This window comes from Malaclemys terrapin, chromosome 2, assembly GCF_027887155.1.
Source record: "Malaclemys terrapin pileata isolate rMalTer1 chromosome 2, rMalTer1.hap1, whole genome shotgun sequence".
Classification (NCBI taxonomy): domain Eukaryota; kingdom Metazoa; phylum Chordata; order Testudines; family Emydidae; genus Malaclemys; species Malaclemys terrapin.
This window is the reverse complement of record NC_071506.1, coordinates 24,310,943-24,329,808: the sequence shown is the minus strand read 5'-3', so window position 1 is coordinate 24,329,808 and position 18,866 is coordinate 24,310,943. Positions and strand designations below refer to the sequence as shown.

The following is an 18,866-nucleotide window of genomic DNA, read 5'->3' as shown; positions in this document are numbered from 1 at the left end:
CTGTTATACATAACAAGGGACAATACAAGGTGACAACTTTTTTCATGTGCTTTGCAGTTCATCTTCAAGATTTTAACACTTACAAATAACAAGCTGTGCTCTTGTTTAAAGTGTCTAGGATCTGGGTATAGCCTGGGGATGAAATCCTTGCCCTATTCAAGACAATAGGAGTTTTGCTACTGACATCAATGGAGCCAGAATTTCACCCCTGGTATTTTCATTTTTTTAAAGTGGTGACATATGACAGCAGAATAAGGCCTAATTCTGAACTGGTTAGTGGTTTTTTTCACTTTGCTAACATGTAAATCTGAAAAGGCTTGACACCTATCACTGCCACATCTACTTTATTTTTTAAATTATATGTGCAGTTGTGGTACCAACCCATCCACAGCAAGATTCTGGTTCATGAATTAAACATAAGCTATTATTATTTATTATTTGTATTATCATAGTGCCTATAAGTCCAGCATTGGACCAGGAGTCCTGGGTTTGCCAACCCTCCAGGATTGTCCTGTAGTCTCCAGGAATTAAAGGATTACTCTTTAATTAAAGATTATGTCATGTGATGAAACCTCCAGGAATACGCCCATCCAAAATTGGCAGTCCTAACCAGGACCCCACTGTGCTAGGTGCTGTAGAAACTTAGAACAAAAAGGATGTCTCTGTCCCAAAGAACTTACAAAAGCATAGTTCCATTTTCTCCTTCAGCAGAAACAAGTTCAGATGGCTTGGGTGGTTTCAGGGGATACTTCCGTCTCTAGCGTTGGGTGCTAACACTATTTGGAAGGATTTTGGAGAACTGAAAATACCTGGACTCTATCCAGCACTATATCCAGCTGTTTTCAGAAATTATCAATTGATGAAGTATCCCCTGAAACCCAATAATCCATTTTAATTTGGTTTTGCTCTGGAAGAAGACTGAATCATACTTGTGGCAACTTCATGAACTAGAAATTTGCTGTTAATTGGGTGGCAGCACAACTGCACAGATAATGAGTATGGGTGAAATCCTGGCACTGTTGAAGTCAGTAATGACTTCACTGGGCCCAGGATTCACACTGTATCATTGCATAAAAAAGGGAAGAAGGAGAATCTGGGGAACTACAGACCAGTCAGCCTCACCTCATTCCTTGGAAAAATCATGGAGCAGGTCCTCAAGGAATCCATTTTGAAGCACTTGGAGGAGGAAGGTGATCAGGAACAGTCAACATGGATTCACCAAGGGCAAGTCATGCCTGACCAACCTGATTGCCTTCTATGATGAGATAATTGGCTCTGTGGATATGGGGAAAACAAAGCTTTTGATATGGTCTCCCACAGTATTCTTGCCAGCAAGTTAAAAAGGTATGGATTGGATGAATGGACTAGAAGATGGATAGAAAGCTGTCTAGATCGTCAGGCTCAACGGGTAGTAATCAACGGCTCAATGTCTAGTTGACAGCCAGCATCAAGCGGAGTGCCCCAGGGGTCAGTCCTGGGGCTGGTTTTGTTCAGCAAGTTCACGGATAACACTAAGCTGGGGGGAGAGGTAGATACACTGGAGGGTAGGGATAGGGTCCAGAGTGACCTAGACAAATTGGAGGATTGGGCTAAAAGAAATCTGATGAGGTTCAACAAGGACAAGTGCAGAGTCCTGCACTTAGGACGGAAGAATCCCATGCACTGCTACAGGCTAGGGACCGACTGGCTAAGCGGCAGTTCTGCAGAAAAGGACCTGGGGATTACAATGGACGAGAAGTTGGATATGAGTCAACAGTGTGCCCTTGTTGCCAAGAAGGCTAATAGTATTTGATATTGGGCTGCATTAGTAGGAGTATTGCCAGCAGATCGAGGGAACTGATTATTCCGTTCTATTCAGCACTGGCAAGGTCACTTCTGGTGTATTGCATCCAGTTTTCGGCCCCCCACTACAGAAAGGATATGGAAAAATTGGAGAGAGTCCAGCGGAGAGCAACGAAAATGATTAGGGGGCTGGGGCACATGACTTATGAGGAGAGGCTGAGGGAACTGGGCTTATTTAGTCTGCAGAAGAGAAGAGTGAGGGGGGATTTGATAGCAGACTTCAACTACCTGGAGGGGGCTTCCAAAGAGGATGGAGCTTGGCTGTTCTTAGTGGTGGCAGATGACAGAACAAGGAGTAATGGTCTCAAGTTGCAGTGGGGGAGGTCTAGGTTGGATATTAGGAAAAACTATTTCACTAGGCAGGGTGGTGAAGCACTGGAATGGGTTACCTAGGGAAGTGGTGGAATCTCCATCCTTAGAGGTTTTTAAGGCCCGGCTTGACAAAGCCCTGGCGGGAATGATTTAGTTGGTGTTGGTCCTGTTCTGAGCAGGGGGTTGGACTAGATGACCTCCTGAGATCTCTTCCAACCCTAATCTTCTATGATTCTATGATAAATATATTTTTTAAAATAAAAAGTGATCCGCTGTTTTGTATCTGTTAAAACTGCACTTTTGGTACGGTATGGAGTATTGCATCCAGTTTTCATCCCTGCTTTAATGCTCTTTTCTTCACTGACCTCACTAATATTTGCATTCAGGCATCTATAAAATTAAGTGCTTCTTTGGGATAGTTCCAGTGAAATTTTGCAATATTCACTTATGCCAAGTGTTGCTGCAGGAATTCCTAGTATTTTATTATATTTCAAGACTTTCTCTCAAACTTAAAACATTGTGCATACTAAAATCAAAGAAACACTGTTACGAACCGTTTTGTAAAGGGAAGGAAGGCTAATGTTAATTGTAAAATCAATACAAGAATGTTATTTTAAGAACTAAATGTTTATTCGTAAACGGTATTCATAGAATATTAGTGAATACTCAGATTATCAGTAGGCAGATGGCCAGTAAGAATGACTATTATTTATTTAATAGTTTTTAAAAGTTCTGAGTGAAATCCTACCCTCCAAACAGTCTCCGATCCAAACTAAAATTTCAGCCTCTCCTTCTGAGATCTCCATATGGATGTCTAGCCATCAGTTGAAGCTAAACTCATGGCTAAAACAGAGCTCTTAGTCTTCCCCCCAAGCCCTCCCCACTACCTCCGTTGCTGCCCCTCACACTTGGGAGGAACTCCCCATAAAAACCTTCCAAGCTACCTCATTAACCTTCTTCAGAACCTTCCTTAAAACTCTCCTTTGCCATCATGCCTACAAAGCACTTGATAATGGTTAGGTTTGCTGAGACCACTGCCTGTCATGCTGACCAATGTTGTCTCACTGTTTCCTTGTGCTCGTCCATCTGTCTGTCTGTATCCCTCTGGTGTCTCTTGTGTTATATGTGTAACCTCTCTGGGGCAGGGTCTTTTTGTTCTATGTACAGTGCCTAGCATAATGGGGCCTGTTATATAACTAGCATCCCAGGCGCTGTGGTAATACTGTAATTAATAGTAACAGTAGAACTCAATGGCAAAACTCCCATTGACTACAATGAGGTCAGGATTTCACAGTAAATTTTTTGACTCCGGCTGCTCATTGTGCACACAGCTATTCTGTGGAACCGTGTGTTCCTGTCACTGTTACTCTCACCTCATCCTCGCCTGCACTGTTTCCTCTCTTACACTGTTAGACTAGGGTTGCCAACCCTCCAGGATTGGCCTGGAGTCTCCAGGAATTAAAGATTAATCTTTAATTAAAGATTATTAGGGCTGTCGATTAATCACAGTTAACTCATGCGATTAACTCAAAAAAATTAATCGCAATTAAAAAAATGTATCGTGATTAATTGCACTGTTAAAAAATAGAATACCAATTGAAATTTATTAAATATTTTGGATGTTTTTCTACATTTTCAAATATATCGATTTCAGTTACAACACAGAATACAACGTGTACAGTGCTCACTTTATATTATTTTTTATTACAAATATTTGCATGATAAAAATGATAAAAGAAATAGTATTTTTTAATTCACCTCATACAAGTACTGTAGTGCAAGCTCTTTATCATGAAAGTGCAACTTAAATATATAGGGTTTTTAGTTACATAACTGCACTCAAAAACAAAACAATGTAAAACTTTACAGCCTATAAGTCCAATCAGTCCTACTTCTTGTTCAGCCAATCGCTAAGACAGACAAGTTTGTTTACATTTATGGGAGATAATGCTGCCCACTTCTTAATTACAGTATCACCTGAAAGTGTGAACAGGCGTTCACATGGCACTGGTGTAGCCAGCACTGCAAGGTATTTACATGCCAGATATGCTAAACGTTTGTGTGCCTCTTCATGCTTCGGCTATCGTTCCAGAGGACATGCTTCCATGCTGATGATGCTTGTTAAAAAATAATGCGTTAATTATATTTGTAACTGAATCGCTTGGGGGAGACTTGTATTCTCCTGCTTTGTTTTACCCGCATTCTGCCATATATTTCATGTTATAGCAGTCTCGGATGATGACCCCGAACACTTTCACTACAAATTTGACAAAATGCAAAGAAGGTACCAATGTGAGATTTCTAAAGCATTCGACCCAAGATTTAAGAATCTGAAGTGCCTTCCAAAATCTGACAGGGACGGGGTGTGGCGCATGCTTTCAGAAGTCTTAAAAGAGCAACACTCCGATGAGGAAACCACAGAACCCAAACCACCAAAAAAGAAAATCAACTGTACAAGAGTTTGCCAGGGCTCAACCCTCTCCGGGGCGGTGGGGAGCCACACCAGTGAGCTTGGGAAATTCGTCCGGCCGTGGGGTCTCCCTCGGCAGCTCTTGCTGTAACCGGAAGAACACGGTAAGCCCGGCCCTGCTCAGGGTGGGCAATAATGCTATGTCAGGAGCTCGGGCCCTCAGTCAGGACTGAGCAACAAACGAGTACAAAGTATTAAGCCCGGGCCCTAGGTCAGGGCGGGGCAACAAACACTGAGTCAAGAGCTCAGGCCTTCAGTCAGGGCTGAGCAACAATAGTACAAGGTATTAAGCCCAGGCCCTAGGTCAGGGCGGGGTGACAAACGCTGTGTCAGGAGCTCAGGTCCTCACTTAGGGCTGAGCAACAATAGTAGGCCCCAAGCCTCAAAAGGACTGGGAGAGGGGGAGACTGCCACCCACAGGTTGGGTGACAGGGGGGATGCAGGCCCTCCCACTCCACTGCGTCCCAGCCTGGGGCCCTAGCAGCAGCAGAAGTGGGGATTCTGGCCGCAACATACTGACATAGGCTCTGGCAGTGCTGCAGCCAGACTGGGGTCGGCTGCCCCCGGGCTACTTCCACACTCCCCCTCGGGGCCTACCTGGGTCCTGGTGTCAGCCTCTGGGGGATCCAGGACCATGGGTTCGTCAGGGCAGGGATTGATCAGCAGGTCCAGCGGCTCCTCCAGATAGCGGGCGCGGGCAGGCCCAGCAGCTCCTCCGGATAGCGGGCGCAGGGCAGGCCCGGCCAGTCCTGGCGGCCGTCTTGGGCCGTGGGGTCTTCCCAGTCATGAGCTAGGCTGGAGACGTCTGGTCACTCTGGCGGCTGGGGCCTGACTGAGTTGTGAGGGCGAGCTTTTATACTTCCGGGTCGCCGCCTGACCCTCTGAGGGGTGGACTCAGAGCTCACTAGCTCCGCCCACTCCGGCCTCCGGATGGGCTCTTCCCCCTCCAGGGTGGCAGGGAGCCACACCGCCTCACTACATCAACCTTCTGCTGGTGGCATCTGACTCAGATGATGAAAATGAACATGCGTCGGTCCGCACTGCTTTGGATCGTTATCGAGCAGAACCCATCATCAGCATGTACGCATGTCCTCTGGAATGGTGGTTGAAGCATCAAGAGACATATGACCCTTTAGCACATCTGGCATGTAAATATCTTGCGACATCGGTTACAACAGTGCCATGAGAATGTCTCGTCTCACTTTCAGGTGACATTGTAAACAAGAAACAGGCAGCATTATCTTCTGCACATGTAAACAAACTAGTTTGTCTGAGCGATTGGCTGAACAAGAAGTAGGACTGATTGGACTTGTAGGCTCTAAAGTTTTACATTGTTTTATTTTTAAATGCAGGGTTTTTTGGTACATAATTCTACATTTGTAAGTTCAACTTTCATGATAAAGAGATGTAACTACAATACTTGTATGAGGTGAATTGAAAAATAATATTTCTTTTGTTTTTTACAGTACAAATATTTGTAATAAAAATAAATATAAAGTGAGCACTGTACACTTTGTATACTGTGTTTTTATTGAAATCAATATATTTGAAAATGTAGAAAACATCCAAAATATTTAAATAAATGGTATTCTATTATTATTTAACAGCGCGATTAATCACGATTAATGTTTTTAATTGTGCGATTAATCGTGATTAATTTTTTAAATTGCTTGACAGCCCTAAAGATTACGTCATGTGATTAAATCTCCAGGAATATGTCCAACCAAAATGGGCAACCCTATGTTACACCCACCTATCACATCTTGTCTTAGGCCCAGTCCTGTAACCTACATCACACATGCAGACCCCTTGAGCTTGCATGGAGTATTATTGAAGTCCACAGGGCTTCATGCTGGCACAGGTGTCTGCCAACATAGATCCAGTTGCAGGATCAGGGCCATAGGGTTATAAAATCTTTGGGACGGGGATTACTGTGTATTTGAATAATAGTTAGCACAGTGATGCCTGAGTTCCAATTGAGTTCTCTTGGCACTACTTAAATATATATGTTATTTTTATTATGATAATGACTTTGCAATTGAATAGAATATATTTTAATGCTTTAAAATTTTTCATGGAGATTCTTACATCAGCAAAGCAAATCTAAGCTGGTAACTTTGAATTAGCAGGACACTGCAAAGCTCTGCAGTTTGTCCCTGTAACACCCCACACTTGTAAACTTAAAGAAATTTTAAATGAAGCAAGAGAGAGCATTTTCACCATTCTGTTATTTAATTTTTCACTATTCTATTACAGTAATTTACACTTCACTGCTTAGATATTATAATATCTCCACTGGTTATGCATGCATGCTAGCAAAATGGTGGCTCTTTGTTCTATATCCAGTCATTCCTTGAAGTTCCAGGAAGCGTGACACTGAAATCTCATCTCATCTCATCTCAGGTTCCCTAAAGATCTATATGAGGAACTTTAACTTCAGTTTATTATCCATCATATTAATCTATGGAAACTAAGAGAATTTTGCATATTTATGGTACAGTCATCTAACAGCTGTAGTTGCAAGCTGAAGATATGTGAGGATTGTTATTATTTTTTGTAATATTAAATCATAGTTTGTAACCCAGGCTCCCTAAGACAACTCATAAAATAAGTAGGAAGGTCCTGTCTCTTTCATTTTGTAATTCCTGTCAAGACAGCAATACAGTACATTAGCTATTTGTGTGCAGGATTAACAGTAAGTAAAACAAATGAGACCATACCACATGAGTATATAAGTAAATTCATGAGTATATAAGAACGGTCACACTGGTCCATCTAGTCCGATATCCTATCTTCTGACAGTGGCCAATGCCAGGTGCCCAGAGGGAATGAACAGAACAGGTAATCATTAAGTGATCGATCCCCTGTTGCCCATTCCCAGCTTCTGGCAAACAGAGGCTAGGGACACCATCCCTGCCCATCTTGGCTAATAGCCACTGATGGATCTATCTTCCATGAATTTATCTAGTTCTTTTTTGAATCCTGTTATGGTCTTGGCCTTCGCAACATCGTCTGGCAAAAAGTTCCAGAGGTTGACTGTGCGCTATGTGAAGAAATACTTAATTTAGTTTGTCGTAAACCTGCTGTATATTAATTTTGTTTGGTGACCCCCTAGTTCTTGTATTATGAGAAGGAGTAAATTCCTTATTTACTTTCTCCATTTGATGCTTATTTACTTTTTCCATTTGATGTTTCATTTCCATTTGATGCATGTTAGCATTTGAAGACTACATTGCACAGGAAATATTTTAAAATGAATAAACCTTACTGATAAATTGTACTTTAGAGTATACAGCAGTAAAACAAATGTCAGTCATTCAGCCTCCAAAGATTGCATTAAGCCAACAGAGACCATGTTATTTCTGTAACTGTTTTAAATCAACAAGAATATTATACTGAAGCCAGAACTATAATCCAGTAAAATTTGATATAATCTTGTTGGGGGGCTTGAGAGAGAGATCACTTTTTCATCTTTAGACAAAGTCAAAATCTGTATTGTATATATTTTAAATGATAGTTAAGAAATAGCTTTGGGTGGGCTGATACGGTACCCATTTCAGCCAATTTCTTAAACTGAAAAGGGCTTATCTACAGCAGTTAGTTAGCGCACTTTGATCTACCCTGATTTGAAATGGGACTAGATTAAAGCACACTTACAAACTGTTAGTGCATGTCATCAGGGTCCGCAGGGACAGTCAGTACTCGGCAGGCTAGTGCAGAGTAGATTGCCATAAACTAAATGTTTGTGTAGACCACTTTAACTATGTGGTTCTGTGTTGTACTATGCTGGTATAGTTAAAGTAGCACAACTCCCCGGTATGGATGCATTTATACCAGTATAAATACCAGTATAAATGAGCTTATGTTATAGCTTACTCCCAGGGAAAGGAAATAAACTATACTGGCATAAGGCACCTTTATACTGGTATAACTGCATGCACATTAGCAGTTGTACTGTTATTATTTTGGTTAAAATCGCATCCCTAACTGCCATAGTTATACTCGTGCAAGATCTTTATGTCCACCAGGCCTAATATGACAAGTGAGAAATCTAGCAAGCAAAGTGCTAGCCCGTTTGTTAAGCCCCTTGTCAGCAACTGTCATGCAATATTTCAGCCAACATTTCAGAAATTGAACAACAATATTTTTTAGACACTGGATGACAGCAGAATAATAGCCCCCTTGTTGCAAAACGGTTCAGTTCCCCCCTAGGAGCTTTTCCCCCTTCTCCTTCGTTTCTTTAATAAAAAATGAATGCAGTGGTCTTGTCCATGCTGTGACTTCTTGACAAAGCACATACCCTCTAGGCATTTTATCATCAAAACTCTAATAGAATCATCATCCCACTTTGCTGACTGTTCAGGCTACCAGCAAGGCTGAATCCCAGGAGTCCCCAACCTGGAATACACTGAAGAGATTGGGGGGGTGAGATAGGGAGAGAGACCTAGCTGACCGTTAGAGACATCTGCTGCTATTCCTGTAATGGCACACAGGGTCTGAGGAGTGAAGATGAAATCACAGGGGCCATACTGTTCATCAGATTTGAGAGCTTTTTAACAAACGGCCTTGACTCATCCATAATTTTTCTTAAACCTGACATGACAAAACAACCGCCCCAATAATACTTTGGCTTTTTATAGAACCTTTCAGTGAATAATATAAAAATACCGTACAAACATGAATGAAACTTCACACCAGCCCCATGAGATCCCCATTTTGCAGAAAGGGATATTGAGGCACGGAAGTTAAGAACCTTAGCTAAAGTCACAAAGAATCAGTAGCAGAAACAGTAATATAAACTAGGTACCCTATTTCCCAGTTCTCTGTTCTAACCATTATATCACATTGCCTCCCTAAACCACAACAGATTAGAATATAAATATCTTTCACAGGTAAAGTGGGTTTAATGTGCACTCATTATCAGGTACGAATAAGGTAAATTCACGACAAAAGTATCCTTTTCATGAAACATTTCTGTGACAATTATTTTACTTGCAGTAAAAAAAAAAAAAAGTAATGCCATACCTTTAAAAAACATTGATACAAAAACTACAAACATTGTGACTTTATAGAATACTTTGATTAGACTCAGAGGGGGCTCCATTTCACTTGAGAATGAATAATATTGTCTTTTTCTTCCAATCCACTGTTCTGGCCTTTTTAGCATGAATGGCATGGCCTCCTCCTTTCTGCGTGATTCTAACTTTTTTAAGTGCTAAATAAATCAGGTCAAATATTTTGTATCCAAACATTGTTTGTCAGAAAGTGACCATTTTTCATTGAAAATGTTCATTTCATTTGATTAAAAAATAAATACATTTGAAACTGACAGTGTTTCACTTCCTAAAATTGGTCAGTTTTTTGATGAAAATCTGAAAAATATTTTCAGGAAATTGAGAAAAAAATGAGTTTTTCTACAAAATGTCCTGCAAAAAAAAAATAATAATCATCATAACTGGCACTTTCTGACTAACTCTAGTGCTAAGTGACTTTAACTCCCATTCATTATAGGCACTTAGCATCTCACAGAATTGGACTCTTAGGGTGAAATCCTTGCCATTGACTTCAGTGGGATTAGGATTTCACTTTTAGGCCCTGATTCTATGCCCTTAGGCAAATACGTATGCATGTGTTTAATTTGACTATTATTAGTGCTATTGATTTCAACAGCACTAATCAGGGCTTTAGACTGTAGACTGTTTGGGTTCAGAGTCTTATTGGCCTATAGATTTGTAAAGCACCATGTGAATCATGGTATTGTATGAAAAATTGAATGATACAGTGAGAGCAGTTAAAAATTCCACAGTTTTGAACGATCCTGCTGTTTCCAGTGATATTCCTGACATCTGTAATTGGAAATTAACCTTTAAGTGATGGAATCCTTCAAAACTATAGAACTCTTATGTGTGCCAAATGTAGCTCTTGTCTGTTTTCATACCCAAAAAAATTATTCCTACAGACAAAAAGGCCCAGGGAGAGAGAAGCATTAAGCATTACATCTTACCATTCTGGTTTGCCTTGGCTGGTTCTGGTCAGGTTCAGTATCCAACACCATAGTGTCTAAATGCCCGAGTCTCCATAATTATCAGAATTGAGCTGATTCCTGCTATCCTCTGTTATTTCTCCATTGACTCTCTAGTGTAGGGCCTGATCTAAAGCCCACAGAGGTCAATGGAAAGACTCAATGAGTTTTGGATCAGGTTCTTAGATACTTAGCATCTAGTTGAATAGTCAATCAGGAGCCTGCCTCATTACCTTTCCCTTTTCATCTTTTCAGACATAAGAAGCAAGTGGGTTAAACAGGGAATTAACCCCTTGCATATTGGTGTATTTGAATTCTTTCAGTGAGATATTATTATTATTTTATTTTCCATTTATTTATTTATTATTTATTTATTGGCAGGGTATCAGCAGATGTGAAAAAATGTATGAATTTTAGTTCCACTGGAGAAATGAACTGATTGAGTAGAATACAGTGTCAGTATTGCAGCATCTGCTACCACAAAGAGAAGCCTAAGTCCACCGCAATTGTAATACATCCCTTCTCTTTTCTCTGTAGGTCTGTCAGTTTGTGGTTTCTGTGAATGGACTCAATGTTCTCCATGTGGACTACAGGACCGTGAGCAATCTCATTCTGACTGGCCCTCGAACTATTGTCATGGAAGTGATGGAGGAATTAGACTCCTGAGAAGGAAATTTCCTCACTGGAAGCTGTGAATAGAAATAGAAGAACCAATGCAAAGCCAGACAACACAAGGGGACAAAACCTTGCCTTGTCTAACTAGATTATTCTGCCTTTCAGGTGCTTTCCCCTTCAGTTTAACAATAGTAGCTGTGATTCATATGCTAAGAAGTGAACAGTATATATCAGCATGTTATCATTTAGGACCCGATCCTGCAAACTGTTCTGCTGAAGACAAGGACCAGGTCTTTAGTTGTCAATCCAGCTGTATCTGTTGGGATGGTATCCTACTTAAAAGGCTGCACGTAACTTCCCTTGCCGTTCAACCATGTGATCACAATACTTGAAAAGAGGAATGTTTGGTAAGGACTTTCTATATGGTTGGCATGGCATATGAATGTTAGCGTACTCCCCCCGATGTAATCTAGACGTGTCCGAAGTGTGTCCCCAGGAGAGTAGCTGCCTGCTACTGCTCCCTCTCTATAATCATAGAGCAAAGAGAAAGGTGATCAACTTCAGACGTTTATAGTCAGTGAATTCAAACAAGTAGCAGACGACATTAGAATTCATAGATATGAAAAAATGTGTGTGCCTTTCTGTGGAATGCACTGAATTACCAGAGATGGGTAGTCCTATAAAAACCTGCAGCACACAAATGTTATGGATGTGTGCATTAATTTTTCATTTTGAACATATGGCCTTTGAAAACCAGACCTCTTATCTAGGTGTCTAAGTACAGATTTAGGAGCCCAAGTTTGAAAATTTTGGTCTATATACCTTCTGTCTAAACTACATGTGACTCTTAGTCTCCTGGTAACTTGTCAATGTGGTTCTTTTCACAAAGTTTGGATATCCCTGATATCAGAAGAATGATAATATTTTAGAGAGCTGAAGTCAGAGAATCACAATGTTAGCATTAGCATTGAAATATTTAGTAGCTCTGATATGGTACAGTACACTTCAAATTGAAGCAATGCACTTGAATGTGTCTTTGATTATCAGCATTTTCAAACCATTAAATGCTTGAAAACTACAGATGTGTCACATAATTTACATCTGATGCAATTATTAATAACACATTGTATTTAACTGACTCTTCCTCATTTTAAAACCAAGCAGGAATTTTTGTTGATGAACTTGTGAAAAAATATTTTTAAAATGTGTATTTGAATGATATACTTTACTGAATCTAAATTGCTTCTCAACTCTGCGATATCTGGGGTGCCATAGGTCTCAAACTGAGATTAATTGTATGTATACAGTCTTGTTCACAAAACATAACTATGTATATCTATAGATTGTAGGCATTCTGGTACTGTTCAGTTTATATGCAGTAATACTTTTTAAATTAAAAAAAATGAATGCTTGACCTTCAGTGCGAGAATACCCAAAAGCATTAACTACCTATTTTTGGTATTTTTCCCTACTAAGAGTATTGACTATGTTTATATTAAGGAATTGGCCTCATCACACATTCTTCTTGCAATCTGATTTTCACTCACTCAGATATTTGCACAGGCTTGATCAAAGGAATAATAAGACTTTGAGATTATATGACTTTGCAACATCATAAGTGAAATTGTATGTTTGCTTATTTTTTAAGCATAGCAAAAAGACTGTATTTTATGACTGACTCACAATCAAAATTCCTCATAATTCCTTCATGTTTACCAGTGCAAGAAGATCTTAAATGCAGCTGAGAATACTAACCCTGTATAAAAACCTTGTGTTTGAGGGATTCTTTTAACATGTCACTTTGTATCACATTTGCTTATACCTTCTATTAACATAGCTGAAGAATGCTTGTACACATCTAGCACCTTCATCAGACCTCACTAATGTATTACTAGTTCCATAATACTAAGTGCAACTAAAATAAATAGATTGCTGCAAAAGGGTTCGAATACACTAAAATTTCCATACTGCATAATATTATGTGATACGGCATTAGTGTAGAGCATTTAGGGCTTTGGTCAGCTTCAAATGAACTTGATTAAAAGGAGTAGGATGAAGTCCCAGGCAAGTTACTAATATGATATAATGGCTGCAATTCAGCGTATATAGAAAGGGTAATGCTTCCCCAAATACTTCTAATTTGTTATATTCTTTATCTCTCTTTAAATCTAACTTCTAAATATTAGGATGGGTTAACTATTAAAATATGAAGGGTTCTTTTACAGACAATGACTAGCATTTTGCTAATATCAGCATGGCACTTGTATTTTATGTCCTTTGATGTAGTTAATATGCTGCTACCACTTCCCTGTATCCTCCAGGCAATTATGAAACTGGGTCAGAATTTAGCTTGATAATGAAATACAGAGAGCTCTTGAGACCTTAGTAAGAAGTGAATGCAGTGAAGAGGAAAGGGAGCTTTGTGCATATCATTATAGAATACAGCATTTTGATTCATGAGATACATTCGTTTCTGTTGCAATTTGAATGTCATTACTTGCCTGCCATTTAATGGCAATTTCCATATTGTTTTCTAAGCTTGATTTGTGATCCAGCTTTGAATAACTTCTTTCCCTCTTCTTTGTTTCTGAGATGTTTAAAATTATCTACATATTTGAGCTGTGCAATTTCTTAAAGCTATTTGTGAGATTTTTAAAATTATAACTATATGTATCATCTCAGATTAGAATGTTATCTAGCTACACACTGTGATGTGTTTCAAATCGCACTCCCCGTCAGTTCCTGGCCTATGCTGGGGAAGCTAATGATCCAACCAGCAGAACAAATTCAGTGATGAATCCTGGTCACGTGCCACCTGAGGCACATTGCGCAATTGCACATACACTAAGAAAAAGACTCACACTGAGGCCTGGTCTACACTGGGGGGGGTGGGGGGGGATCGATCTAAGGCTAGGTCTATACTACCCGCCTGAATCGGCGGGTAGAAATCGACCTCCCGGGGATCGATTTATCACGTCCCATCGGGACGCGACAATCGATCCCTGAATCGGCACTCTAACTCCACCAGCGGAGGTGGTAGTAAGCGCCGCCGACAAAAAGCCGCAGAAGTCGATTTTGCCGCCGTCCTCACAACGGAGTAAGTCGGCTGCAATACGTCGAATTCAGCTACGCTATTCACGTAGCTGAATTTGCGTATCTTAAATCGACTCCCCCCTGTAGTGTACCCTAAGATATGCAACTTCAGTTACGAGAATAGCGTAGCTGAAGTTGACGTATCTTAGATTGAATTAAAATTACTTACTTCGTGTCCTCGCGGTGCGCCGCGGCTCCCCTGTCAACTTTGTTTCTGCCTCTCGCTAAGCTGGAGTTCAGCAGTCAACGGGAGAGCGATTGGGGATTGATTTATCACGTCTACACTACACGTGATAAATCGTTCCCCGCTAGATCGATCGCCACCTGCCAATCCAGCGGGTAGTGTACACGTATAAGTGACATACTGGCCCCATTGAAGTCAATGGCAAACTCACATTGACTTCTGTGAGGCCAGGATTTCACCCATTATATAAAACCTTACTCCCTGTGACATACCATTGAAGTCGATGGAATTTTATGGAACTGGCAAACGTGAGTGAGAGTATCACAGTCTGGCCCACGGCAACTAACATGGAATGACAGAGCGGCAGATTGTCACTTGGTGTAAACTGCTGTAGCTCAATTGAAGTCAATGGAAGGGAATGGAGCAGAGACTATTTATGCCAGCTGAGGATCAGCCCCATTGTATTTAGCAGTGATGCTCAATATTGTCAGTTGCTAGGGAAACCTCATAAGCCTTACTGTGAAATACTGAGATATCTCATGCAAACACAAATTTGCTAAAATGAAGGTCTTATAAATCTTGTGCAATTTAGTGTCGTAAACCTCAAAGATCTTGTGATATAAACAGAAGTGTAAAATTAGTATGTACATATACATGCAGCAGGTCCTTTACAGAAGATCTCGATGGAATGTTAATATCTGTATAGTGTGCTAGGCAAATTATTAAAATAGTTGTTGAGCTAATTGGAGCACCAATTCAGTATGCTGCAATATATACAATGCTTTCATTCTCCCTGAGTACAATAGGTGTAATTTGTACTTAAAGGGTCAGATTCTGATATGCTTACTTGTGTTGAATAACCTTTTATTGGGATCACTAATGGAGTAAAGCACTGTTCAACATAAGTGTATCTGAGTCTGACCTTAACTGTTTTACGACCCGGTGGAAGTTGAAGGTCCAGTGCTCAAAATTGAAAAGAGACAGCACTTGTGTACGGCTATATCACGGACAACTGAGATACCAATGGGTCCATCCTATCACCTCTTTTTACATGGAAACATACCTACAGGATGAGGTCGGGAGGAATTGCCTTCAAGGTTTCACTAGTAGAGATTCTTCCCATTCGCTGGTGCAGATTCCTGGACCCAAAGAAAGCAATTTGATGTTTAAGGGGAGAGTGGAATGGTGGCTGATCTCCTTCTCTATCCACTTAGGAATCTGTGTATGGAGGTTCCTTTTGCGATAGATCAAGTAGGAATGAGAAGACCTATTCTAACTATAGGAAATGCTGTAATAATCTTAGATAAAACCATGTTGGTGAATGTTGACATTTTAAAGGCATCCTTGCTAAATAAGAATTATTTTAATTTTACTTGTGGAGAAACTGAGGCAGAGAAGTTAAATGATTTGCCCACGGCCATAGAGGGAGAAAGCTTGGGAATTCCTTCCTCCCAGTCAAATGCTTAAGACTGGACCACACCTCTGCCTCAATATGGTGATATCCTGTCTTTTTATAATAAACGGAACCACCAAAATATCATGAATATTACAATAATTGTTTAAAAATGGGACAATCTTTCTTCACCTAGTGTGTGACATACCTTATATTTCGTAGGGTGCTTTAAAAACAGTGAAATTGCAAACACGATCCTTTTTTCTCCTGTACATGGACAATGTTCAAATAAAATGTATTATACATAAGAAAAATCTAGACTGTATTATAGAGAAATGAATTTAAATATGAAATGACCTTTATAAAAATTTAGTAAATGAAAAGAAAGCTTTATAAATTATTTTATACATTGTTTTAGGCTGAACAACTAATGCAAGGGAATATTTAAGAGTTTCATAGCACTTAATTTACCTCAAAATCAGATTATAACACAAGACTTTTTTGTATTAGACTTAAATATGTAACAATTATATTTGTAAGTCTTTAATGATATTTAAAAGAAGAATTTTAGGTTAGAAAAAAATATCCACCCCAAATTGAGTGTCCTGTAAAGCATAGGTAAAGTTATCCAAGTTATATACCTAAATCCATATTGTCAATGGGAGCAGAGAGGGCTCAACATCTCTGAAAATCAGGCTAATTTGTTATGTGCCTCAGTATCAATTTAGATGACTAACTTTTGGGCAGGTACATTGGAAAATGATCACCACATATTCTGTACTGTAAGCGGTAGTGTAGCATTCTTATAATATCATATTTACCATGACTACTTTATCCCAACGTCACTGTAGTTCTTGCTAATATACTGTACAATAGCTCTCCTCTGATTTGTCTCTGTATTGTGAAATGATCATGGTTGTATACACAATTTATATTTGATTGGACCCTCGTCTCTTTGTTTATTATTACAACATACTGAAGAACTTTCATCTCAGAAGAGTTCATGCAGAGGGGCTTTCGATGGTGTTGGAGACAGGGAAAATTTGTGGGGAAGCCTGTCCTCTTCTCCTTCCAGAGCTTTATGGACACATTTAACAGGCTTCCCTTCGCTCCTCTCTTTGCCCAACAGTAGAAAAGTTATTTAGTCCTAATTCCTACCTTCTGGTTCCAACCCTAAAATGAGTGCTTGAAGCAGTTAGTATTGTCTAGCTTCTCTGACACTCAGTGTTCTGGTTTTTGAGTGACTCTTCATTGTGAGTGAAATTAAAGAATGGCCATTAGCTTATGATTGCTGCTGAAACGTGACGCAAACAGCTATTGAATGATGTATGATCTGCATAATGTAAAACCTGAAATCTAGATAGGAGAATAAAATTGAACCTTTGTATTATAATATAGCAGCAAATTCATCCCTGCTGTAAGAGAGTAGTGCTCCACTTAACACCAGATCTCAGTTTGACTCATAAAATGTAATATGAGCTGTAGGTCACATGTAGGTTTTGTGTGGTCATCTGTAAAGTGAGAGCTCAAAAAAGTTTGTTCCTCTTTTCCAGTCCATTAGGTGCATTGGAAAAGAGCCCAAAAAACCTAGGCAACAGAAATGCATATAAACTCTTTGGCCTGTTACCTCATGTTTTGTTGCACAATCAGTTAAAGGTCTTTCTCTCATCCTGGCTGGAGCACAGCCTCAGCACCTCAGTTCTAACTGCAGTAAATTATGAGCCATAGGGATGCTTCAAAGCACTTCAGTGCAGCATTGCTGAAGTGAGTGGGGCTGCAGAAGAGTGATTGCAGAAGTTAGTCTTTAGAGTTAATTCTTTCATCTCCCTCTTTGCTTTTGTAATACTCGCTTATAAACAAAGTAGTTTTCTCCCCCATTTCATTCTTTTTCTTTTAGGAACCATGAGCTTTTCCGTCCGGTTTCTAATGGAGGTTGAGATTAACATAATGCTTGTTTACTTTCCTGTTTATCCCAGCATGACTTTGAGAATAACAGGTCTCACCCTGCAGTCTTTTCTTGGGCAAAACTCCCAATGAGTCTTCCCAGGGGAGTTTTGTCCAAGTAAAAATGGCATTATTACGCCCAGTACTAGTTCACTGCTGCTGAAAATAAACAGCAAACACAAGCCACTCCTTCTGTATAAGCTTACTGTTATTTGGCAAACTTGTTTTAAAAATTCTATTGGTGGTTGTAAATATAAATCAACAAGAATGTAGAATCCAGAGGGAAAGTTTTATGGTACAGTAGGCCAAATTTTTGTCCTATAATGCTTACTTAATAGTGTCTAGATCAGGCCTGCACAACTCGTAAAGTGGCGAGGGCCATATTACTCCAAAGAAAACAACTGAGGGCCGAAACCCCCCAAGCGCCGCCAACCCCCCACCCCCAGCGCCACCCAGCCCCCCCCGAAACACAACACACCCCCCAGCACCGCCCACCCCACAGAAACAACCTGCCCAGCGCCGCCGAACTCCCCCCCGTGCGCCATCTGCCCCGCGGAAACAAACCCTCTTCCCCAGCGCCACCCCACCGAAACAGCAGTATTGAACGGCAATATGTTATAGCAGCCCCTAAGGTAGTATAATTAAGGTAAAAGAAAAATGTCTTTTTGCTAGAAGTAAAATAAGATCTCCCCCCCCCCACTTTGTAATCGATTGTCCTGTTGAATGAATGAGGTCTGAATGAGGAAGGCGTGGAAGGCAGGCACCTCTGGACAGCTGCAACACTTGGAGAGGGCAGGGCCAGCTCTAGGATTTTTGCCGCACCAAGCAAAAAAAATTTTGGCCGCCTCCCCTTTCTTTTTTGTGCCCCCGGCCCCACCCCAACTCCACCCCTTCCGAACCCCTTCCCCAAATCCCCAGCATCGCCTCCTCCACTGGCGTGCCGCATTTCTCCCCCCATTGCTTCCTACGGGCCTCCCATGACGTCCCGCCC

At 40.4% G+C, this 18,866-nt stretch overlaps 1 protein-coding gene across 5 annotated transcripts in view; it reads left to right on the top strand.

The window, feature by feature from the left end:
* The window catches only part of DEPTOR (DEP domain containing MTOR interacting protein), a 119,661-nt gene extending 102,786 nt beyond the window's left edge, over positions 1-16,875 (top strand). For all 5 annotated transcript variants that reach the window (XM_054018025.1, XM_054018027.1, XM_054018023.1 and 2 more), the window contains one exon: positions 11,184-16,875. In XM_054018025.1, the coding sequence (XP_053874000.1) occupies positions 11,184-11,312 (129 nt within the window). In that variant the 3' untranslated portion in view covers positions 11,313-16,875. The remainder of the gene's footprint in view (positions 1-11,183) is intronic.
* Positions 16,876-18,866: the final 1,991 nt, after the last annotated feature.